The sequence below is a fragment of the Etheostoma spectabile genome, chromosome 12, assembly GCF_008692095.1.
Source record: "Etheostoma spectabile isolate EspeVRDwgs_2016 chromosome 12, UIUC_Espe_1.0, whole genome shotgun sequence".
Taxonomy (NCBI): Eukaryota; Metazoa; Chordata; class Actinopteri; order Perciformes; family Percidae; genus Etheostoma; species Etheostoma spectabile.
In genome coordinates this window covers 26,630,792-26,656,471 of record NC_045744.1, presented here as the reverse complement: position 1 = coordinate 26,656,471, position 25,680 = coordinate 26,630,792, and the positions used below count along the sequence as shown (strand labels likewise).

Sequence of the window (25,680 nt, the reverse complement as noted above, 5' to 3'; positions counted from 1 at the left end):
TTTTTTTCATAATGGAAAACCAAAAAAGGAGTCGAGGCGAGTCGAGCAGGTACCATGAAAAACGTCATGACAGCATAATCTGGGAGGCAGCAGAGATACTCATTTTCCAGAAAACACACCCATGTTCCCTTTGCTCTCGCTCAGGAGAGGAGTCCCGTGTAGTGGGGCGATGAAGCAAAACCTTCATTTGGTAAATTTTCCGGATTGCGCCTAAATGGTGTCCAGAACTCACTGGGATCCGAACTCCATGCAAGCCAGGCAACCTCAGCATTTGGTATGGCTGATGTGTGTGTAAAAAAAAAAGAAAAAAAAAGGGCATTGAAGGAATACAAAAATACATGTGAAGGCGTGGTAGAAACCTGTACCAGCCTATATAAAAACCACAACCAAAGGACACATGCAAATGTAGACGTACAAAATCAAAATTACATTTTAAGTGTTAGTAAAGTATTAGTTTAAGTTTTAAGTCATAAGATGTAATTGTCTCAGCGCCCTGCTAACATAAATGGGTATTAAATGATTTAATTGTGCAGCTCATTTTCCAAATGTCATCGGACTGAATGGATCCAATTCGGATAGAGAAACGAGTTATTACGCGGGGGTTGCGACGCTCAAAACATGTTTTCACTTTTTTCCCCGCCATAACGACTATGGGCGCCATGACATAATGTGACGGACACAGACGTTTTAATTCCATCATTTAGCCGGATTTTGTTACCTTCAGAAAGAGCCAGACTAGCCGTTTTCCCCGCTTTGAGTTGTATTGCTACGCTAACGTCTCCTGGCTCTAGCTTCATATGAAACGGACATACACTGTATGAGAGTTGTATTCAAATGTCTAACTAGTCCTTTAACAGCAAAATCCTCAGAAAATGTGCGCCGCTAAAAGACTGAAAAGTGCTTCCGAAAAGTGTCTGAAGTTTACCAACTTCTCCCTCATAAGTATCTGCCTTAGTGGAACCAAGTTGTACCCGGAAAACCAGCGGGTAAGTGCTGAGGAGCTTCATCTAAATGTTGCCCTGACCGACACGTCTTTGCTTTAGCCAATTAGCTGCCATCACAGGATCAGACTCAACTCTTATTTGCCAGCCAAAGAGGCTCAGCTGCTCGACCCCGGCTGCAGCCTCATGGAGCCACGCTCGCACCCCTCCCCGCCTCAGTCACCCCCCCCCCCCCCCCCCCCCCCCCCCCCCCCCCCCCCCCCCCCCCCCCCATCTCACCCCAAGTCTTAATTCAGACACTTTGAAGTATCTTGGTCTGCAGTGAGGAGCCACTCAATCAATTACGAATGAAATAATCTCCTTATGATATTTCGAGGTTTCTTCACGTAAGGGAGGGGGGGAATGCAAGAAGAGATTATGGAAGCCAAATCAGTCTCTCAGCTGCGTCTAAAGTGACAGGGGGAGAATCAGCTGAGAGGATGGTGGGAAATTAAATAATAAGAGAAAAAAAAAGAAAAAAGATTATGTCTAAGTGTGTCACCTCCGAACACTGCTGTGGAATCTCTAACCTGATCCATGAGGAGGTGGTGGTGGAGTGGAGGAGCCAGAATGGATTATTGAAAGCCGCGTTACAGAAAGGACCCACGGTTGCTTAAAAAAGCTTTTGCTAACCACTGAGAGAGAGCGCGCACATACCAAACAAACGTTGACGTGATGTAGCTGTGTGCGACTTGCAAAAACAAGCAAAGACAAAGGTGTCATCTTGCAAGGAATCTCACTTTATCTGCTAAACACAATGAAACTCCACGTAGAACCATTTTCAAACGTGGACTAAAGTGACAAACTCAAAAGAAAAAACTAAAAGACAAAATATAACAAGAAAGACAGGGACTTTTGGGCATGTGGTAGTGGAGTTTTTTTGTTGTTGCCGTGAAGTGGCAGTTAATTCTAACTCAGAATGTAGGAGTAGCTCAAAGGATCGCATCACATTAAATGTTATTTACGCAGCAAAAAGTTCAAAAATTCAAAACTTTGACTCCTTCAAACGGTTTTAATCACAAATTTCTTTGGGGTTGGTCTGGTTGAGTTGTGCTCCTGCAAACCTGAATGTAAATACAACAGCCTATGGAAGTTTAGCGTGAAGGGGGTGGGAATGGAGAATATACTGAAAAGATATTGTGAGTGTGTTTTTAAAAGAAAATTGAGAAATCTCAAAGACGTCAGGATCGTCTCTCATCTTGGTGTGCGCGTGTGTGTGTGTGTATGTGTGTGTGAGAGTCTCTTTGATTGTAGGAGGCAAAGTTGAGGATACTCATGTCAAGGTCTCGACCATCTACTGTTATAAAATGCATTTTAGTTTGCTGGTGTGGCTCTGCGCATGCGATGATCTGGAACAAAGCTTCACACAGACTGTCCCTGAGCTCACAAACCTCCCTGCAGAGCCTGAAATACACATCTGATGAACGTGTCCTTTGAAACATTCCCACTTTAAGTGATGAAATCAATGTCAGCTTCAAGGCTTGTAGTTTTTTCTAGTTCTTTACTTGACAAATGCTTTAGTAGTAATTATTATAGTAACTATTCCTCTCCAATCTTCCATCTCTATTACTACGTTTTGTGCTTTGTAAAATATCAAAAATATCAATAAATGCCAAAACATGACAAGACAACAAACAAGGCCTCCCTCCAGCCCCCCCCCCCACCAGTGTTGCTCCCACATCCTGCCTCGAGCCCTTTTGATTTTCTCCATGGCTGACTGTTGTTTCTGCTGCTGCAAGCTCAGCCATCAGCGCACATTGATCGCTCCCCTTCATCCTCAGCGTCCGCTCCATTCTACCTGACTATGGCGACTAATTCTCCCGTTCTCACCCTTCTTCATCCCAGATTGAGAGGGTCGGAGGAAAAATCAATAACGGTGGCAAGTGAGGCGGGGTCAGGGGTCAACGAGGTCCTTGACGAGTGTGTCAGGGGAAGGAAGGAGTGAGAGAGGAAAGTGCTGGTGTGTGTTTGTGGGTGCGCGTGTGATTATATGAGCGTGTGTTGCATATGAGTGGTCAAGAGAAACAGAGTGACCAAAGGCCTCATGGGTGCAAGTGTCAGGCTTGTCAGGGATCAAATTTATGACCATTGATTGGTGCTCTGTGTGTGTGTGTTTGTGTGTGTGTGTGTGTGTGTGTGTGTGTGTGTGTGTGTGTGTGTGTGTGTGTGTTGTTTGGATTATGGCGGAGTTTGACAGGGGGAGGAGTCATCATATAAAGCCCATTATGGCCAAACAAGCCAATGAAAAGAATGAATCCCAGGAGATATAAAGACCTTGCCATTCATGTATCCGTCCATCTACTGGTATATCAGGTGATTTGTAAACTTACCACCAGAGCTCAGTACAACAAGATATTTGAGAATATTAGAAATGAGTGTGCTTGGTTTATTTTCTCATCCGTAAAGGAATAGTTCCACAGTTTGGGGAACATGCTTGTTTATGGATGAGAAGATTGACTGATTAGTGTCATTCTTCTTATCTAGCTCTTGGCAAGAAAGAATGTCATTTGGAAAGAATTACCCAAAATATATTTTATATGTAATAATAACTTACAATTAATTTAAAACAAATCTTTTCACCCCACAGTGTTCCAATGTCCAGAACTGCTGTTTAAGTGTATTCAAAATGCAGCTCTGCAGCCCAAACGGCTTTACCAGAAGCTTATCTGTGATACTGTTGATCTCCTGCTGTTGCTCAATTTGGCTGTTTATTCCCCACTGTTTAAATTCCACATTAGTAATCATTCACTGTAATCTTCCCAGCAACACATAATCACAGGTTTTTACTGCCCAGGAATTAGTCCACACCTCTTGGAATTAGCCCACACCTCTTCCAGGGGATTTTGTGTGTGTGTATGTGTGTGTGTGTGTGTGTGTGTGTGTGTGTGTGTGTGTGTGTGACTTGATGACAGCCATCTAATGACTGACATTCATTTCATGATGGAGGTAATTATCCCTGTTGTACTCCATATGAAATGGAAAATAAGCAAGACAAAGACAAAGGCGACATGAGGTGGGTTTTCACCTTTTTGTCTCATGCTCATAAACACATTTCTACAGGCAAGAGCGTTATGTTGTGCAGTGTTGGAGCTCCAGAGAGGTGTCTGCAGACAAACACCTCTACCGTACATCCACGCCAACCACACACACACACACACACACGCAGCAGAAATGTGGAAAGGAAGATGAAGCCTCAAAGAAATCCATTTGCAATTTAAATGGAAATGTAATGAGCCCATGGTGGCAGTGAATTAGCCTGCTGATCAATTGATCATGTCAGGGACAAATAGGTAAACAAACATATCCATTAGCCTGTGCTCCACCTCCTCCCTCTGCCCCCTGCTGGGGAAGAGTGCTGGAGGATCACTGAGAGGTGGCAACAACCAAGGGGAGCTTTAAAATACATTTCCCTCAAAAGACCAAAGTAGCAAAATGCCAAAGTTAACATAGAAAACCTAGAGTGGTGGAAAAGAAATGGATAAGAGTGTATTTGTGTGTGTGTGTGTGTGTGTGTGTGTGTGTGTGTGTGTGTGTGTGTGTGTGTGTGTGTGTGTGTGTGTGTGGTGTCTCAGAGGATAAGTTGCCCTGGGCTGTCACTGACCACACACTCAACGTTCCTTATCTGTCTAGTTTTACTGTTCTCCTTCCTTTTTTTCTTTGTGTCTAACTCAATTCAATCAATGGTATTAGCGAATGACAGAGAGGTGATGATGAAGATAAGAATAAGAGCCGTGTGTGGGGTGTTGTGTGTGGGGTGTGTGTGGTGTGTGTTGGGTCTGTGTGTGTATGTCCTACAGTACGTTCTCATGGGGAGACTCCCTTATAAAACACTAAGTGCTCACTGCGAACACATATACACAAGTGTAAACACACACAATCGCATACCCCACTGTGACCGTCCTGCCCAGCTCGTTACACAGACAGTTGGGCCCAGCAAGGTTCCTTTCAGAGGCGATGGAGAGAGCAGAGGAGGAGGGAGGAGCGGCGGGGGCCTCTGAGACTCAAACAAGGATCAGGATGAAGAAAACAAGAAAGCGAGGCCAGTGAGGCTGGAACCAGACCTGCTGCCTGGCATCACCCCAATCTCTCAGTGTGTGTGGTGTGTGTGTGTGTGTGTGTGTGTGTGTGTGTGTGTGTGTGTGTTTGGGCTGAACGATTTGGGGAAAAAACAAATTGCGATAACGTTTTGATTTGTGATTTATTTTTTAGCCACAGTTCATATTCCACCTTCTATGATCATGTTCAATGGAGTAATAAGAAATAAATGAAAGATCCACTGAAAATATGGTTTCAACAATCTGTGATATGTAACATTACTCCAGTATTTATCCTATAAAAAAACCAGTACGTATAATAATGAAAAGAGGAATAAAAAATGTTAGACCAAATGTTACACCAATAAATATTTCACATTCGATTAATCGCCGTCTTCACGATTAGCTCAACGCATCCTTTCAAATCGCAATTTGAAAACGATTAATAGTTCAGCCCTAGTGTGTGTGTGTGTGTGTCCGAGAAAGAGAGAAGAACTAGAATTATTTGAATCATTATGAATCATGTTTCTGCATATCTGTATCAGTGTCTGTGTGTCCCAACAGGCAGCGTCAGATGCCTGCCAAGAGTCGGGGTCTCTCTGAGGTTTCTGCCTAAAAGGACGTTTTCCTCGCCACTGTGGCACCAAATGCTTGCTCTTGGGGGAATTGCTGGGTCTCCGCAACTTCTAACGGGCGGTCTAGACCTACTCTCTCTGTAAGTGGCTCTCTGTAAGAGGAATTGAATTAAATAGAAACAATCAGTGTGTGTTTCAACACTCATGTAAGTGTTAAGTAGCCTACTGCTCTAAGAAACTGCTAATTTGGCGACTGAAATTGAGCTTTTAACCACAGTTCTGTTCAGTCTTAAATGAAAAAGTCGTCAAACTTTAATTCTTTGTTTGTTTTAAGGAAAGAGACTCAGGAGCACGTCGAAAAAAATTCCATCTTCGTCCGCTCATCTGAAACATCGATCTTCCATAAATCATTTCAGTCACTGAGCCACAGCTCTTATCGGTCACAGTTGCTTGTTTGTCCAATCTATCAGAAGTCTCAATCACCACCTCTAACACATCTTAATAAGAAACTGATGAAGAGCTTTGGTTTAAATGCCTGTCAAAGTGACTCCATTACTATAGCTGTGAGAAAGAAATATTTTGGATTGAAGATTGCAAATTACATTAGTGAATTTGATGAAGTCTGCGGAACTGCCTTATCTTTAAAAAGGTCCGAGTTTTTCACACAAATGGTGAGGAAACAGCTCCAGGGAGCAAGTTTTCCACACAACAAAGAAATGTGTGAAGGACGTTAACAATACCTGTGATTTTAGGAAGAACGCAAGAACGGTGTCTGTAAAACAGAAACTATTGTCTTTTTGTGGATTAAACAGATACGCTGGAGGGACGAGAAAGAGAACACTGGCGACTTCTCCCGTGTGCTCACCAAGCGACTCTGCACTTTTTTTTAAGAGAACAGAAGAATTTCTACAACTTAGTCAAAGCAAGCTCAAAGTACCATGAAGAATCATTACGGCACACTATGTGTGGTCTAAAACACTCATCACATCTGGCTACATGCTATTTTTGTCAGCCTCTCTTATATACCTGTCTGTCTCAACTGTTGAATAACCCCAGTCTTCAGCCATGCTAGCAGCTCTGTCATGCACAGCAATGCTTTGAACTAGTTGCTAACACCAGCATGCTAACATACTCACAATGACAATGCTAACGTGTCGATGTTAAACAGGTATCATATTCATCGTTTGAGTCACATCCTCAGACCTAAACAACATTAGAGGTTGATTTTCAAAGTCTTCCAAAATCACATACGACCGTTCTATTAACGCCTGCATGGTGGCGGTTTCATCATGCGTTCTATTTACCATATGGACCCAGTAATAAACATGTAGCAAACGCTGTGAACCAGTTAAGTTTAGGCAACAAAAATACTGGGATAGTAAAACACCAAGAATTGGCTTAAAATGAGCAACGTAAAACTACTAAAACGGGGACATAACGTCACAGACTAAGGTCCATAAAATGGGTTTCACACGGGACACAACCCCCAGTATCCTGAGGGAAAGTCCTGCGTTAGTTTGACCTGTCCACCACCCCAACATGTGTCCTTCCACAGAATGTCTCGTGATAATTATTTCAGCTTCAAGAGTTCGCCGCCTAACAAGAGACGTAGGTGGATTCACAGCCGTTATGAGCTGCTTGCACAATCGACCCATATGGTCGTTTTCTGGGTGAGGACAGCAGGAAAATGCAAACATTTTCTAATTAACACCAAACACAAAGTACAGCCGGGCTGATGGGAGTGTCATTAGATTTGCAGAAATATTAGAGATATTCAAACTTTGACCTGATGATGGCACTAAATAAAGAATCAGGGGATCACCAGTCTTTAGCTCCAACAATTCACCCAAAAGCAAGTGCACTTTGTGCACGTATCTCCCTTTCTGTCCCAAGTTACTGGAAAAATGTATATAAAGTAAGTAAAATGTAATTTAATAATTCACTTTTATAAGTGAATACTTTTATTAAGGCATTGGCATGAATACTAAAAACTGCTTTACTACCAGAAAGGATAACTATTTTTATAACCTGGCAACCTCAAAGTTGGCCTTATTGATCATTTATGACTCCAATAAAAATATGCTGAAAATGCTAAATGAATGCTGCTTTAAGCATCCTCAGGGCAAATATGTTTTGTACACAGTTTGGAATCATTAATGTAATGCAATAATTCAATTAACTGTAGGTCTCAAACACCGTATTCAGGCTCAGTAGAGGACAGACAGACGAGGTGGAGACATAGGAGAAGATGACAGCTTGAGCATTTCTATCTATCTAGTTATTTCATGCAGGCTGCCTGTTCAGCGAACAGAAAAAAGTGCCTCCATCTCCACTTCCAAAGCAGGATAGGACATTACCCTTAGCTTTTGAGGGCAAGGACACATGGAAAGGTATTTGGAATATTATAATATCCAAGCATATCTTGCAGTGTGAATGGTCTATTTTGGTGACACACCAAATTGGAAACACATCCTATCACTATCTGCTAATAGGAAATGGGGTGTACTGTAGATCTTTAGAAGGAGACTAAATGCACTTTCAATGTGTGTGTAAATAAACAACATTTTAAAACATGGCCTGGGAATTCTACAAATACACATATATAACCCTAAATTGGAAATGCAAAAGGGTACAAAAAGAAATAAAACAGTGGTGATGAGGAAACAGCAGGTTAATACAGGATGAAGAGAGTGGAAAAAAAGACCCACACAAAAATAAAGCGCTTTTTAAAGAGGAGCATTTGTAAAACAAGGAGTTTAAAGCCAGATTATGGGGCAACAATGACACAATCCCTTATGTTCATTCCTGTAATACGCTGCGAAGAGGAGGATTTATACTTTATTGTGATGGAATGCATCCAGGCTGCCTTGTGTCTGCCTGCCTCTTTAGGAAACATTTTCCTCCTCCTGAGGCCAGGTGTAATCCCTGCACGGAGGAAACACAGACGCCTTTTAGCAAACTGCTGATCAGCCTTATAATGGTTCAAGTGTTACCAGCGATACCACCAGAGGGAACGTTCCTTCAATCCAGCTGAAAGCTGTCTCCACGCTGGCTGACTTGGTTTGGGTGGCTGCTCGTTGGATTCCTCCCTGACTGCTCTGCATGTCTGGTCTGAGTTGGATTGCATTGGATTGTCTTAATTGTCTCTAATGACTAAATTGTCCCAACTATTTGCTTCATTAACTCCATGTTAGCTCTATTAGGAAGGAACGGAGCCGGAGAGGAGTCGTAATTGAGAGTGTTAATGAAAGCAACGTGATGAGTGCCATGCTGAAAGTAAAAGTGAAAGAAGTCAAGTCAGTCTTTGACAGATTGGTGCGGAATTTTATCCGGTAAAGGATCTCAGATAAATTTCATTTTAAGGAGAAAAAAAAGGCTTTTCCAGAAGAAAATTATTGCCAAAACCTATCAATTGCCAATAAGATAAAGATAATACCATACTTGATACAATGTACGGTCGGTTCAAACTGTGGTGTCAGTATTTACCCCTAATGCGGCAGGTATCAGTTGGTCTCACCACCTTTCCCTCAGAGCTCCGACCAAAACCCTCAGACTGAGCTCTCCGTCTGCTTAAACCAGCTCCAGATTAGGGTCTGATTGTCCGTATAGTGGAGCAGATACGGTGGGATTTTCTGTAGTAAAGACAGATGTTTTAGAGGAAGTAAAGGGATTGTGGCTCCAAAGAGGAGCTTTGGCTTTGTCATTGCTGTTAAGATTTAGCCTCATGAACCCAATTTTAGCCTGTGAAACACAAATCTGAGCACTTTAAAAAGACAATAAATGTACTTAAAATGTAACCATAACAAATCGGGGGAAAAAAATGATTACAATGTGGATCAATGTTCAAGGAATTCTGAAAATGAGCTGAAGTCCCACCCCTCTTTTTGACCCCCTGGTCCACTGGCATGTGCCAGACAATCTTCTCATAGGGGGGTTGTTTGTAAAATGATGCAACATGTTACTGGACCTTTTTGTATCCGATGTAGTACTGGTGAGTGAAACTGGACAACCTCAGAGTTTATCTTCAAAAACAACATGTCCCATCAGTCTCAGGCAGGAATGCACAAAATGATGGACCCTGTACACAAGCATCCTCTACGGGCCCCTCCCCGCCCCCAAGGCTATTCACTCTAGTGTTAGTAGTAGTACTTTGTGGGCCCCCTTCCCACACGAGTCCCCTTTTCCCCCTTCCAGTCCGACACCTCTGGTCCCAGGAGACGCAGCAAAAGCCTCATGGGAGCTGTATTGTTGTTTTATCTTTTTTTTTTTAAATGACAGTGTTAAAATGTTATTGGAATTGTGACATCCAGTTGGTCTTCAGTACAGCTGGTGACTATTCAGTGTAGAATGTGGACAGAAAACTCCTCATAAATACACTGTTCTCGTAGTGAGGCTTTTCCAGCAGCACACCTGTAAATACACAGCGTACGGACTCTCAGGGATCAGTTATTACAGATATGGGCAACACTGGGGTAGATGTGGCTCAGGGGTAGATTGGTTGCTTGCCACTCGGAAGGTTGATGGTTCAATTTCTGGCCCTGCAGTTCCATGTTGAAATGTCCTTGGGTAAGACACTGGCCCCGAATTGTGCATGTTTATCTGATGAGCAGGCACTCTGCACACTTGGCCACAGTGAATGGTTCCTGTGCTTTGCGTAGTTGTTAAGACAGAAAAGTGCTAGATAAGAACAGTCCATTTAGTACTTTCCGCTGTATTTTCATAATGAGGAAAACTATCGCAAAAGATGTAATCTAAATGTAAAAAACAAAAAGGGTAAAAAAAAATCAAGCCAAAAAATCACTCAATCTGAAACTGTTTCACTCTCTAGTTGACATTGACGTTTTAATATGATAAACTTTAGCCAGCAACTTTCCATAGAACCCAATATTTTATATGATGATCTGATTGGAAACGTGCATTAAGTTTCATTTCTTGCATACTGCTGTGCTCTCTGACCCTTGCTGTCATCTTCACCCATCAACTTCCTGCTGAGACACAGACCCTCACGCTCTCTTTTTCGTATAAGACCATAGCTCTATTTGCCAATTTTAATATTCAGAATAAGTCCTTCATTTATGCATTTTTAATATGTATGTGGCTTTATGTGGTCATAATATCAATTGTTGTGCACGTTTTAGGGCGATCATGGTTCATTCCACAGCTGGGGTTAACACATGTGACTGGTCCTGCATGCAGGTGAAAGCCTGTCAGTATTACTTAGGTCTTCCAGGAAAACATATGATCTCTCCTAGCTCAATCCTACAGTGTGTGAGATTTGGTTCTCTTGTTCTCTCTCGCTCTTTTTCGCTCTCATTCTCTGTCACTCTCTCCAGTTTCTCCTCTCTCTTTTTTCCAACACATAGGTGGATTAAGGCAGAGGGGCTTTTGTTTAGATAAAGCGAAGGATTAGGGAGAGATTTGCCCCCATAAAGTTGTGGGCTTAATGGGCCTTTTATCCCTGCATGTCCCTAAAGCTGTGTTGCCTCTGGATTAGGACTACACAATGGGGCCCCTTGTGCAGAGGGATCCGGGCCAGAGAGAGAGGAGAGAAGGCAAGGAAAAGAAATGAGACAGAAGGACTGAGACAAGGAAGAAAAGAGGGAAAGAAGAAAGAGAGAAGGGGATGGATGGAGAGAAAAAAAGAGGGGGAATAATACAGCTTTTAGAGGAAACTGACAGGTTAGAAACTTTTAGAGGAGGGATTTGCAAGAAGGCCATCCTGAGATCTTGTCACCAATAAAAGGGATTTCAGGAGGATTCAGAGGCGTGGGGATGACAATAAACCGCTAGACTATCGCTGTCTTTGTAAATTCATTTATCTAACAAATATATTTTTTATTTAAATAAAAAGGAAAGCGGCTCTCACTGTGGAAGTGCTGCTAATAGCGTGTGTAAGAGCTGGCTCCTGGCAAATTGCTTTGTTATTCTTGTCAAAAAAGGTCTCGCGCAAGAAGTCGATTTTAAACTACACATCAAAATGATTAATTGCCCTGGGATGAACAGATGCTGAAATACCCTTGAATGGTGCTGGGCAGGCTTGCTGGATTGCAGACCTACTGTATTCATGAAGTTGCAGAAACATCATTAAGACTATTAATTAGCTATTAGAGAGCAAAAACTCACCAGCACTGAAGATGCTTTTGTTTTTCATGCCGCAAATTTCAAAAACACAGGCTGAGACAAGAGGAGAGCAAAAAAAAACATTTTGGACGTCTGAACGAGTGACGCAGATAGGAGTGAAAATGTTTTCAAAAGGCTTAAACCTTACAGGAAATCAATGAAGAAACAACAGAAATCTGTTCTAGGCTAGATGTTGTAAGAGTTTACTCACCCTATGGGTGTTGAAATCTGAATGAGGTTATAGGACGTTTGAGTAGCCTAGGGGTGTAACGATATGGATCGATTCAATCCTCAACGATTCAATAGCCTACTATCGATACGAGTTGAAAATATCAATATAGGTCTGCATATCGGCATCTTTAAGATGCGCCTTTATTTGGAAATTCCCACTTTATATTTATTGTTTTTTATTAAAAAGAGTGTGTTTTTTATTTAAATGCCTGGAAAAGCTCAGAAATAAAAATGTCAAATCCTATTTTAGGTGCTCGATATATATAAATGTATATGTATATCTATATATATATGAGAGAGAGAGAGAGAGAGAGAGAGAGAGAGAGAGAGAGAGAGAGAGAGAGAGAGAGATGTATCATGCGGACTTTGTAGCCTATCAGTAAATATTGTATTATTATCCAAAGAATCGGTATAATATCGTATTGTGGTACAAACGTGTAACTTACACCGCTACGTTTAAATGGTAAAAACCCCAATAACGCAAGTTCTTTTTTTAAATTTTGGGTTGCTCGTCAACTGGAGGTCCTTGTTTATCCAGCTTGTGTGGAGCAGGGCATGGCTGGGTAGGGTGCGCTGGGGTAAGGGGAGCAGTTCTGGGGCCGTCTGAGCCCTTCAGATGCGCTGGACAGCTCCAGTCGCTCTAAGGAGCTTTAGGTGGAGAGAGGCGCTGAGGAGAAACTCTTTCTCGCTTTAATTGCTTTAGAGACGGTCCTCACAAAGAGACAGTGGCCAGATTTACCTCCCGTTTAAGTTCTTATTTCCATTGGTTCACAAGTTAATCCTCTTTCTTTCTCAGACTTGGGAGAAAAAAGAAGAAAAAAAACCCGAGTGATAGGAGCCTACCACGGCGACAGAGAGCGGAGAGGCACACGAGCTTATGGCGAGGAGAGGGAGAGACACACAGGGGAGAAGTTCCAGGTTGTTGGACAGAAACACATTCAGAAGGAATGCCGGGGAGATGACATTTCGACTAAATCATGTACACACAATTAATAGGCCCAATAATAACAATAATAGCCTAATAATAATAATTCTGAAATTAATAACAGGCCTAACGCTTTCTTAGAACGCAAATACAATTAAAATGAGCCTACACTTTGTCTTTAACATGTAGAACCACAGTTGAAACGACACAGATTGATTTCAATTTTGTCTCTCAACGTTTATGCAATACACACATCGAATATATATAGTATAACAGCATGTAGGGCCTACTCACGTTATTGGAGTTATCTTTTTCTCTTTTTTCCACTCGTCATTTAATTCTAGTAGGCTAGTGTGTTTTTTTAACATTCCAAATTAATGTAAAGCAAAACACACCACACACACACACCACACACACACACACACACACACACACACACACAACACACACAAACACACACACACACACACACACACACACACACAACACACACACACACACACATCATTTGGGTGCAGTTGTGTTTTACTGTGCGTCAAAGCGCATGCCGCATGCACATAAATATTCTCCCTATTCCATGAAAACTTTTGTCTACTGTTCAGATGTGTTCAGAGTGAGAAACATGGTCGGAGATAAAACCGCGTTATAGGCCAAGCACTTTCCCAAAGAATCTCCCAACAAAATATGCAAGCTTTACATTAAAAGGCTACTTTGCGCTGCCCTTAATTCCCTACCTAAACGGTTTTTCTCCGGGAGAAGAAATCTTCTCTAAAAACCCTTCAAGAAGAGAAGGGCATTATTGCCCTAATCCTCTTACCCGCAGTCATTTTAAGACAGGGGTTTTTGGAGGCTGAGATGGCGTCTTGTCTTCCCTATCCCATCCCAAATCCTTCCAGGCCGGGAGAGAGTCTAAAGGCAGCGCCCTGGCATCTATTAGCCATCTCTCCAAAGTCTCTCTCTCATGAAGGAAAAAGCCGAAAAGCAAACAAACTAAAGGTTGGTTGCTTTTACTCAAAAAAAAAAAAAAAAAAAAACTAAGGAAAAGGCAATTGGATTCATGATCCAAGTGCATTTAAACAGTTGGAGGATAGTAGATTGGAAAAAAAACAAAACAAAAACAAAAGAACATTGGTGCTATGGGTTCACCTCGTAATGTGTTTAACGTGTGTTTTGAGTATCATTTATATTACAGAAAATGACCCAGGAACATGTTACTCATTGTTACAAGTTCGAGTTTTAGAAATATATATAAGAATCTGGTTATTTAGAATAAATTACAGCAGATTTCCCAAAAGAAAATTTAATTCTATTCTTATGTCGATCACAAATTAATATACACGTTTTACCAAAATTGAGCCATTAAGAGCTTAAATATTCACGTTTGGAGAATGTTTATCAATTTCAATAAATGAAAGAAAAAAACAGAAAACATCTTGTACACAGATGCGGAAAGATTAAGTGGACATAAGGTGCTTAAATTGATCACATATGGAAATAACTCCAGATGTCAGCGCGCCAGAGTCTGCCGCTGCACGTTCAGCTGTCTGATTGACTTGACTGGCAGCACGGAGAGCCAATAGAAATCCGGCATGACACCCGCGAAGCTCTCCTTAAAATCCCTCCGCCTGGCTCTCGCGCACCAGCAGATGGCGGCTTCCCACCTCTGAGCGAGACACAACGAGAGGAGCAGGTGGAGCGCGAGCGGGCGGACTTGAAGTGAAGCAACAGACTGGATGACTTTTACATTGCCCCGAGTTGTTATCTCACTGTCGAACAAAAGGACGGGAAAAGTGGGCATTAGGAAAGCAACACACGGCAGCTAAACGAGCGGAAGCTAGAAGTTGACGAGCTCGGATTCTCCGCTGTCTGTGATAGAAGTGACTGAAAAGACAACTGTCTCTACAAGAGGTAAACACTTTTTTTTACTATCTCTTCATTTAGTTAAACTTTTCTTCTTGCGTTTTTTTGTTTAAACATGCTTTAATGTTCATGTTAAGCTGGTTCCCATTTTTATCGGCCTCTAAAGTAGGCTCATTTCAGCTAAATTGACTCTAAATAGCCTACGTGTTTGTTAAGTAGGCCTAGCCTAAAAGTATGGCCTGCATAGGCCTAGTCTACGATAAGCCTGTATCAAATGTACATTTTTTTTTCTCCAATTTAGTGGAGACGAAAGCAGTTCCTTCAATGGAATTTAATATTATTTATTATTTTGCCACCCAAAATGTAGGCCCTAACCTGCGTGACAACTAAAATTCACACCGGTCACTAACAAATAGCCTAATTAATACAAAACAAAAAAAATAAAAAAAGACTGACCCGAAACACGTAGGCCTACCTTCTTTTTTAAATGCACGAGCCCACAAAAATGACGTTGCCAAAATAAAAGGGACTCCTGTTCGACCCTCCTCTGGTTAAACTTTTAAAACATCTGAATTAGCCAAAAGTGGAAAAAAAATTACAGAAGCACGACAAAGTAATGAGAGGTTTGTCTACTGTTTTTCCCCCTCAAAATGTTACGCTTATGTCTTGTTTTTTTCGTTATACAAAATAAATTTGCAGTGACATCAGAATCCTAAAATGCTTTAACAGACAATATCCTATCATACATTTACATTTCAATCTGGCTTCTGCATAATAAATATCCTTCATAATAACAACTGAGAGAAAATATCAGAGACACGTCGCTGGCCCTGTGACAGTTTACACTGTGACACAGCAAAGAGCAGACTGTCAGGTCGACTCATGCCCCTGAGGGCTGTTAGCAAATAACATTTTTCCTAATTTAGTCGGATCAAAGAGTTGCACTTGTACATGCCAATTTACATAATCACGGTTTGATAATCGAAGCATTGCGCAGTGCTGCCAGGAGAGCCCATGCAGTGCCTGGAGCAGAGAGAGGGGCTTATGAATGACAATAACAGCACTGACAGGCTCACAGGGATGAGCTATTGTGCTGAATTTGATATGGGCAGGAGGATACAGGCTATAAGCAGCGATGTAGTGGTGAATATAAAAGGTAGGTAAAGCTGGCAATCATGAGAAGGCATGGCTTTCAACCAAAAAGTGTAGCCTCCTTGGACACAAAATGGGCCCAAAAGTCTAAAAGTCTTCAGCCGATATCATGATACTTTATTTATTTGCGTGTGATTTTATTTTGCAAAGAGTGATGGCAGACGTTTAAGTCCCTCAAACTTTCATCGGTGCTTGCAGGTGTACACAATCTGTTTATCACGTTTACAGATAGGCCTTCTACATGGTGCATTTTCGTCCTTAATAAGCCGGCATTTTGGAGTGATTTAAAGCGTAATCCGATTGAAATGTATACGCCTTCATTTTCAGAGAATACAGAAAAGGGAAAAAAACGCAACTGTGGTGAATCGTTGGGCTATTCGCCTTCTAGAACACGCACGCACATCTGCCCACACAAACGCACACGCGGGAACTCCAACCAAGAGCTAACCAGCCAGTCCACTGTACGTCCGTCCGTGTCAGCGTTGATGATGAATGGAGGGCCTCGCAGTCGAAACCTATTTGCACTTCCATTAGACGGGGAGCCAAATGGGGATCAACATGCATATTTTTACCCGCGGAGAGGCCATACATCTCAGCCAAAACGTTGCCCCGGGGCGATGGGATAAGAGGCCGCCAGAGAGGGGAAGGGGAGGGGGGCATGCGGGGAGGTAGGGGAGGGGGCATTCAACTCAAATACTTGGGGGAGTAAAGTAAATGTTTAGCGAAGCACCTTCTGTCCCGGCGAATTAAACTATTCCCCACCGCCCTCTGATCACATTCATCAGACGCCGCAGCCACTTAATAGGCTGGGAATAGGCACTGCGGGCATCGCACGCACGCACGCACGCACGCAGACACAGACACGCGCGCAGAGAAAAATGGGTAGAAAAACTGCCTTTCAGGAGAACGACCACCCAAGCTTTTTCCGTCTTATAAAGTAGGTAGAGCCTGCGTAATTGGCCTATTTGACTCTACATTATTATTGTTATTATTACTATTATTATTATTATTATTATTATTATTAATAATGATCATTATTATTACAAAATATCAAGTCATAATCATAAGATGTCAATCAGTGATAAGTTTACATAAACGAGTATGACCTTGGTCAAATGAACCTCAATTAGGTTTCAAATTACAACTTATATTCAGCATCATTTCTGAGCATGCGTGGGCAATTTAAACGGTTCTAAAATCTAAATTACGTTGGAATTACTTAGAAAATACTTGAACAGCAAATGCTGATTTGTTGTTACTCAGTTTGCTGACATTTGGCCTAAAGCATTGTGAATTAATCAAATTAAATACAACCACAACAAAATAAGTCAAATTATAACCAAAAGTGTTGTCTGAAATATTAAGAAGTGGCCTATCTGTATATAAGTCTAAGAAGTTAACCAGTTCCCTGGGTGCTCTAGGCCTGTCATACAGCAGGAAGATGTATATCTTTCCCCTGTGGTCTCTATGTGATAGTTATAATAACTGCTTGGGCCTCAGAGATATTCCCTCCTGTCAGCCTCCTCTGTGCTAATACATATCTAATCGTGTCCTCAAGCACTTCATTTAAACCTCGGCCGTGAAGGAGAAAGACAAAATAGTTTGGAAAATTGCTGCTATGTAAAAGAACATGGATGTTTTACTTCAAGAAATGAATCGGTTTGTATCAGTAAAGTACCCAAAATAAATTTCAGGCTTTTTCTGTTAATCGTTGCAAAAATTAGTGAAAAAGTCAGTCAATAAAACTGAACAGCTCTTAGTGAGAATAGCATTTCCGTAATCATAGCCTATTAAAAATAATCCTGCTATCCGGTTGCAGGTTCTGCCACCGAGACCCGGAACAAATCTCCTTATTTCATTTTCCAACAACACATTTCATCAACGCCTTGATCTGTCAAAGCACTGTTTTCAATGGGGATTTGGCGTCTCCGGGATCATGGAAAACATGTGAATAAATTCATGAATAAGGCATCCGTCACGGCCCATTACGGGAATGAGTGATAATTACCCCAATTAAAAGTCTTTTGTATAATTAATGGATTGAACACAGCGATAATTGGATGTTAATGGATAACACTTTGGTCTGAGTGCACACATTAAAATCTATTGGCCCTTGAGCGTGATGATCTGCTTTCATTTACTAATATATAATCGGAATAGGGTTTATTGCCAAGTAAATAACACTGGCAAGGAATTTGCCTTGGTAATTGGTGCATAGGCCTACATAAAAAAAACAAATTAATACAAAGTAAACAATAAATAGGCCTAAAGAAACGAAAAATATACAAAATAACTCTATACCATAAGATAAAAAAGAGTCTGAATGTATTGAGTGCAGAATGTGCAAAAATGTATAGACTGTGCAATGGGCAGGTGTATAGTCCAGGATGGAGGTTAATGCAAATGCAGGGGGTTAAGGGTCATATAGACTGTGACTAGACTATATAAGATATATGACTGCGTTCTTCTGATCAGAACGGAGGGTTGGTTTGAGATCACATGTTCATCAATGCTGTTACTCTGTGTCCATCAGCAGCCACGCGGTCTTCATGCCAACATGTCCATGAGGGAACTCCCCTTCTTTCCTCCCTCTGTCTGATATAGCCCAACCATCCTGTGTTCTCCTCTGCAGGTAGCAGCATCTCAGCATGCAGCACTACGGGGTGAACGGCTACTCTCTGCACGCCATGAACTCCCTCAGCGCCATGTACAACCTGCACCAGCAGGCCGCGCAACAGGCGCAGCACGCACCCGACTACCGCCCCTCCGTGCACGCGCTCACACTGGCAGAGAGGCTAGCTGGTAATTGAGTGCACGCTCACGCTCACACTCACGCTTACGCTCAACCACACACACACACACACACACACACACACACACACACACACACACACACACACACACACACACACACACACACAGACTTTGTTTGTTTGTCCTGCGTCCAACCAAACAAATTAGCTTCATTTAGCTTTTAATGAAAACAGAAGCCTTCGTTTTGTATTTCACTTGATGTTTCTATATGCCGTTCAGTAGCCTTTAAGTGACATATCTTTGTAATATTAGGCTAGTAATCAGTTAAGGCTATTTTGTCAGATTTAGAAAGAGCCAACAAATGACTGAAACAATGCATGCAAATAAAGTAAGTAGACATAATAACCGCCGTGGCCAGTAAAATAAACTTGCCGTGTGTGTGTTTCCTTTCCAACGGCTGCGCATTTCAAGACATCATCCTGGAGGCTCGCTATGGCTCTCAGCACCGCAAACAGCGCCGGAGCCGCACGGCCTTCACGGCACAGCAGCTGGAAGCACTGGAAAAGACTTTCCAAAAGACCCACTACCCGGATGTGGTGATGAGGGAGCGGCTGGCCATGTGCACCAACCTACCCGAGGCCCGTGTGCAGGTACTGCTTTGGGGGGGAAACACTGTTGACTAAAAATATATATATCCTACTGATGGTGAGTTTAGACGGGCTTATAATGCTTAATTGTGGTTTTATGAAGTGTTTTCCTCGTATCATTGTAATTTTACCAACTTTTTGAAATAAAAAAAATAAAAAAATATAAATACAAATGGTCTTAACATGAATCCAACATACTATTAATAAATACAAATCAGCTCATTTGTGGAAAAAATATTGATACTGGCCTAAAGGTCTAATAAATGATTGCAGAAAATACACGAATTGTTGCAGAAGTTTTACCAGAATGAGATCTCACCCCCCCAATGTTGAACCAAAGTTACGTCCTTGACTGTGCCACATGTATGTTTAATATTAAAACATGCTTCATAAAATCATGCCAACAATTAATTTAATGGATTATGCTTCAAAAAGATATTTAAAAAGTTGTTAAGCCGCCCTACACGTTATTGTGGGCCCAGTTTAACATGCAAAATGTTATATAATAGATAGTAAGGAGTCCCTGCTCAGTCTCTGTTTTAGTTTTCAGTTCAGGGGTCCTTGGCCCAGTGTTTGTACAGTATCAACCTAAATTTGTAGGGGTGTACTAGCCTTCTTTTTTTGGGACGGCATCTTTTTTTGGTTGGATGTGAAGAAGTCATGAAATGAATTAAAGTAATAGACAAAGAAAATAATATGACATGTCTACTTAAAATGTTTGCTACGTTAATCAAAACACAGCTCCACGGTTTGATTTAAAAACCGTGACTGTGCATTATTATCAATATGGAAAAACAAATGTAAACATAGTTTTAATTATTAATAACTTGCTCACACAAAAATGAAGCTTTACACTTACGACTGCACAAAAGAAAATGTAGCTTATCCAACTAAAGACAACAAATACTTAAATCAGAAGGAAAATTCTGGGATCAATCAAAATACATACATTTTACAGCCTTCTGGACATGCTTGTTATTGCTGTCACTTATGGACTTTTTGGGCTTTTCATTTGCCATTCAGTCTTTGAGGCTGACTGAAATCAACCATTTAATGTTAAAGTCCCTACTACAGTTTTCATCCACTGTTGTACATCTTTTTTCGGCGTGTTCTCCGTCTAACTTGCCCTCATCTCCCCTCTGCCATCAGGTTTGGTTCAAAAACCGCAGAGCCAAGTTCCGTAAGAAGCAGCGCAGCCTCCAGAAGGAGCAGCTCCAGAAGCAGAAGGAGGCGTCAGGGGAAGGAGGGAGCGAGAAGGAGGACGCACCTCCCTCCACAACTATCCTTCCTGACACCCAGCTCCCTCCTCCATCCTCCTCCGCCGCCGCCTCATCTCTGGAGACAGAGGGTCCTGTAGTCCGTGCTGTACCGCTGGACATGGAGCTCAACGTCACGTCAGCTGAACACTCTGGCAGCGAGTCGGCGACCGAGGACAACGCCACAGATAAGGAGGACGAGAGTAAATCCCAGAGAGAGGAGATGAAGTGTGAGAGAGCCCTGACTCCTGACGACATTTCTCCAGGTTGCAAAAGACTCAGCCCTAAACCAGGTAGGAAGATATTTGATGTTCACTCTGACACGGAGCTCAATTCAATTAACTTCATATAGGAAATGATGGAAAAATCACTTGTTCGGTTGATTGGTCTGCATTTAAAAAAAAAAAAAAGTTTTTAGTCATATGATTGCATATGGAGAAAGAATAGATTGAAAACACTTTGATAAGGATAAGGTTTATTTTTGTAATTAAAGCTGTAAAGGTATGGACATTTTGAAACAGTGTAGTACCCGATAAAGCCTTTTCTTTCCTCCTACGTATTTATTTATTTAGCTTATTCTTGCTTTTTTTTCATAGTAAAGTACTTTTGTGTTGTGTGTCTTTTTAATTTATTCATTCGCATGTTGTTCAAAATAAACCATAAATTCCATAAATTCCCTTATTTTTTTCATGGCATCCCTCATCTGCAATGACTGCATGACTCAGCTGACTGAAACTTTTCCTCCCCCCCTCTTCTCTCTGTCCAGACTCTCCCCTGGTTTCTCCGTCCGTGACCCCCCCTTCCTCCTCCAGCAGCGGCCTGGCCCCCCTCTCTCAGAGCCACTCTTACTCCTCCTCCCCTCTCAGCCTGTTTCGTCTGCAGGAGCAGTTCCGCCAGCACATGGCTGCCACCAACAACCTGGTGCACTACCCTGCCTTTGACCTCTCTGCCCCATCTTCCCTTCCTTACCTGGGGATGAATGTCAACATGCCCCCCGCGCCGCTGGGCTCCCTGCCCTGCCAGTCTTACTACCAGTCCCTGTCCCATCACGCCCAGCAGGTGTGGAACAGCCCGCTGCTGCAGGCGTCGGCTGCAGGCGGCCTTGCCAGCCACAACAGCAAGACCACCAGCATCGAGAACCTGCGTCTGAGGGCCAAGCAGCATGCTGCCTCGCTGGGACTGGACACAATGTCTAACTGAGAATCAGATCGTATGGAGGACAATGTGAGCTAGGCCTACACATCAGCCCATCCCACTGCGTGTCTGTGTGACTGTGATAGTTCTTTAGGAGCCTTCTCAAGTAGATGGGCAGAGGACATGCAGAGATGCCCAAAAATAAAACATGCCATCATGCACTGGACCTACAGAACTCTATTTAACAGCATTTCAAGGCAGACCACAACTTCCAACCGCTGGTCTGTCATTTCTCTTGCTTCCGTTGCAGCTTAAGGTCTAAACATATAACCTCTGGAAAGAGAACCGAGAACATTGCGAGAATAATGCAACGAATCAAATGAATGTCCCGACTCAGGGGACAGAGAACGTGTTCCTGACTCATTTGATGATGATGTTTCCAACACATGTAGCACTGGACCTTCTTAACATCTGAAATAATTCCAAAACATAACAATGTACACAGCTGACGATGGATGCACTCAGTTTAAAAAGAAAATGTGAATAATGTTTACAAGAATAATGTGAATAATGAGGCACTTTTGAAGGAACGAGGCCCGTTGGCCAGGAGGGAAAAAGGGATCGCTCGTGCAGCAAAGAGAGCATTTCTGTCACAGGACCATTGACATTTCAATTAAATGTAAATGTGCTGTATTTATATAGCGCTTTTCCAGTCTTAACAACTGCTCAAAGCGCTTTTACATCTACAGGATACATTCACCATTCACACACATTCATACACTGTGGCCGGGGCTGCCGTACAAGGTGCCACCTGCTCATCAGATACACATTCAGACACATTCACACTCCGATGCGCAGCACCGGGGGCAACTCGGGGTTCAGTGTCTTGCCCAAGGACACTTCGACAATGACTGCAGGGGCGGGGATCGAACCAACAACCTTCCGATTGGCAGACAATTAAGCAACATGGTTATGTACATAGCCTGTACTACATAACAGCGCATAAATAAAAATAAACTTCAAACCATGTTGTCCTCAACAGTATAATTAAAAGTGACTAATTTACCAGTTTGGTGGCCGGTAATATGCCACTTTGTACAGAGGCTGGCTTGATGAGGAGAAAATGATTTCAGTGACTAAATTCTCAAAGCTTTTAATTACATTTTGCCCTGGGCTGAGGGAGCTGGGGCAAATGCAATTATGAACATGCATACCATTTAAGACCGTCTTTATGATTTCAAAAAGGTCCGTGCACTAAAAGAGTCAATTAAGGTAGCAACATGATTGGAATCACTTTACCATCGATCAACTCCCATTGAATACAAAATGATATGGTAAACATATTTGGACGGTTTGGATAAAAGTCTTGACTCATATTTCGTCAGCAGTTATTCTCGCCTTAATATTCTCTTAAGGAAACATGCAGCTTTTCACCGAAAGTCAGACCGACTGTTAGCACTTGAGGAGAATCACATACGTCTCTGATGTTTTCTGTTAATGTGTTCTGGAAGCTAACGTCTTCATACGAAAGAAAATGCACATTATTTTAATATTTAAAATACAAAAGTCTATCTATTAATGTTTACTGGTAAGGTAATTGTAAAGTCCCTATTATGTTGTGTAATTGATAATGGACTCTGTCTCAGATGAAATTTCCTTTAGCTGTCAGATTGTAAGATTGTATTTGCTGAGCTCACCGGCAGCCCTGTCTACCCCTCCTCTCTTGGTTGTCTGTGTAACGCTGCTGGCTTGAATTCATACTTTATGTTCAATTTCTTCCCGGGATTTGGCTAGAACGAAGCAATTTAACAAATATGGATTGCTGGGAAACTGTCACCGTCTGTGTGTTGCATTGCAGACAGGAAAGCCTGAAGTCAAAGAAAGGGAACAGATTTCAGTGAACTGCCCTGAGTCCTCTGTGTACTGCTGTCTTGACTCTGTTTAAGTTCTGTTGTTGCTATTATTCTAATGCTGTCCCCCCACTGTCTCTGTCAGACTACTTGGTCCAGTGGTAGATAGATGTATTATGGTGGAGCAGAGAGTAAGCGGGCCATCAGCAGTGTTCTTTCCTTTACTCCTCCCTAACAATGTAGACTTGAAATAGTGTTGTTGTAAAATAATCGCAAATAAAAAAATTGCTTGGCGATCTTTAAACTATCTGTGCTGGATATGTGCCCAGTAAAAGGGTGGTAATGGCCTGACCGACGGGGGTGCTGTGCAGGACAGTTAAAATCTGCAATAAAAATGTCAAAAAACAGTATGAATTAGAAATACAAGGACATATATAAGCTTTAGGATCTGATGTTAAACTGTGTGTTTGTGTGTGTGTGTCACCTTCCAGTGAGTACACAAACTTTAAAACCTATTCATCAAGCATACAAAAAGAACTCTGTAGCAACACAACTGGTTTAAAATTCCTCTAGCTCACCCAGTAAGAGCATGCGCCCCGTGTAGGCTGAGTCCTTTACAGCGGCCCGGGTTCGAATCCGACCTGCAGCCTTTTGCTGCGTGTCCTCCCCCATCACTCCCCCATCTATCCACTGTCACTCTAAAATAAAGGGGCAAAAATGAAAGACATGAAATTTATCAGAATTTGCAGGGACACACAAAGAGTTTTGGAGCTAAAGAGACAGAAAAAAGGACAATGTAATGTAATGAAAAATAAAAAAGGCTGCATGGAAACATAAGCCATCCCCAATGAATAAGCAGGCCATTATCCTGAAGAATGACGGCCTGGGGCGGTGATTATGCTGCTATTATATCTTTAACAGCATGGTTTGTCAAAACGCACAGACCCCCAACCCCAACCCTGCTCTCACACACACACACACACACACACACACACACACACACACACGCACACGCACGTACACACAAAGAACTGTGCCCTTGTTCTTCCCATACTAAACTTCACAAGGCCATGTGACATTGCTCTGCTGTTAATTGAATCAGCCTTTAACATCATTTACATCCCTTCCCCTTCAGTGTGTGTAAATAACAAATGCACCTCGGCTGATGCACTGAGGAATTTCCCTGGCCGTTATGAATGACCGCTATCCAACCATCGGATAGGAGGGGATAATGATCTCAGCAGATTAGCAGCGTTAATGTGGGTGTAACACCTCACCCTAACCTTGTTGTATTTTTTCTTTTTTTTTTTTACACCACATACATGTTGTGTGTCCTCATCGCCTGGCTGATCAGATTGTGGTGTGGATAAACAGCAGGAGTCAACGTCCTTGTTATCCAGAGAAACTGTCCAGGTACACGGCGGCAGGATTTCCTCCCATGGGGCTCTGAACATAACACAATACTCTTGTTACACACGCACACGCACACACACACACACACACACACCCTGAGGGTTGAACAGGGATTGCTAGATTGTACTGCTGCAGGGTCAAGAGTGTTGAGCCCTTGATGCTGGATCAGGTGCTTCCATCTCTAACACTCAGGGCTGTATATTCACCACTTCACCCCCATGACCACACACACACGTATCTCCATCTACTTTCCTTTGAGCAAGTGCCGACGTGTGTGTCTGTTTGTGTGCGTGTGGGTGGGTGTGAAGTTTGAAGAAAATGTACCCAGTGGCCAGCAGTATAGCAATAGTCTAATTGTGTCAGACATTTCCACTTTAAGATGACGGTCGTACGAACCAAGGTTCGAATAGTTTTGAATTTAATTAGTTTTTAATGTAATTTCAGTTAAGTTTTCAGTTTTTTAAAGGTTTAGTTTATATATACATTTAGTTTTTCATTTTTGCTTCTTGGGATTTTAATTAGTTTTATTAGTTAGTTAGTTTTTTTTAAGACTGCACAAAGTAAAGTTCTACATATTTTAAGGTCCGTGTCTGAAATGTTACACCGCGACTGCAAATACGTAACTTGAACTTCCTTTACCACATCTCTCTCCTCTCCTCTAGTTCTTCTCTCATCTTTTTCCGTCTTTCTCTCCCTCTCTCACTATAAACACGTGATCATTTGCTGACACACACACACACACACACACA

The 25,680-nt window shown here is 42.1% G+C and overlaps 1 protein-coding gene and 1 long non-coding RNA gene across 2 annotated transcripts in view; one reads left to right on the top strand and one right to left on the bottom strand.

Annotated features, from left to right (window-relative positions):
* LOC116698981 (uncharacterized) overlaps positions 1-20,278 on the bottom strand; it is a 22,352-nt gene extending 2,074 nt beyond the window's left edge. Inside the window, exons 1-3 of the long non-coding RNA XR_004334334.1 lie at positions 20,267-20,278; positions 10,564-10,570; positions 9,026-9,029 (exon numbers count right to left, since the gene is read on the bottom strand). This is a non-coding gene — a long non-coding RNA (uncharacterized LOC116698981). The remainder of the gene's footprint in view (positions 1-9,025; positions 9,030-10,563; positions 10,571-20,266) is intronic.
* dmbx1a (diencephalon/mesencephalon homeobox 1a) lies at positions 14,521-21,875 on the top strand. Its single transcript, XM_032531316.1, has 5 exons — positions 14,521-14,773; positions 18,510-18,679; positions 19,103-19,281; positions 20,428-20,827; positions 21,301-21,875. The coding sequence occupies exons 2-5, from the start codon at positions 18,526-18,528 to the stop codon at positions 21,732-21,734; spliced, it is 1,167 nt and encodes a 388-aa protein (XP_032387207.1). The 5' UTR covers positions 14,521-14,773; positions 18,510-18,525; the 3' UTR covers positions 21,735-21,875.
* Positions 21,876-25,680: the final 3,805 nt, after the last annotated feature.

What these genes read in the sequence shown, in the direction of transcription:
- dmbx1a (XM_032531316.1), top strand. Translation starts at nt 18,526, where the DNA reads ATGCAGCACTACGGGGTGAACGGCTACTCTCTGCACGCCATGAACTCC. An exon ending in ACTGGCAGAGAGGCTAGCTG is followed by an intron (nt 18,680 to 19,102) that starts GTAATTGAGTGC and finishes GCGCATTTCAAG; the next exon opens with ACATCATCCTGGAGGCTCGC. An exon ending in AAGACTCAGCCCTAAACCAG is followed by an intron (nt 20,828 to 21,300) that starts GTAGGAAGATAT and finishes CTCTCTGTCCAG; the next exon opens with ACTCTCCCCTGGTTTCTCCG.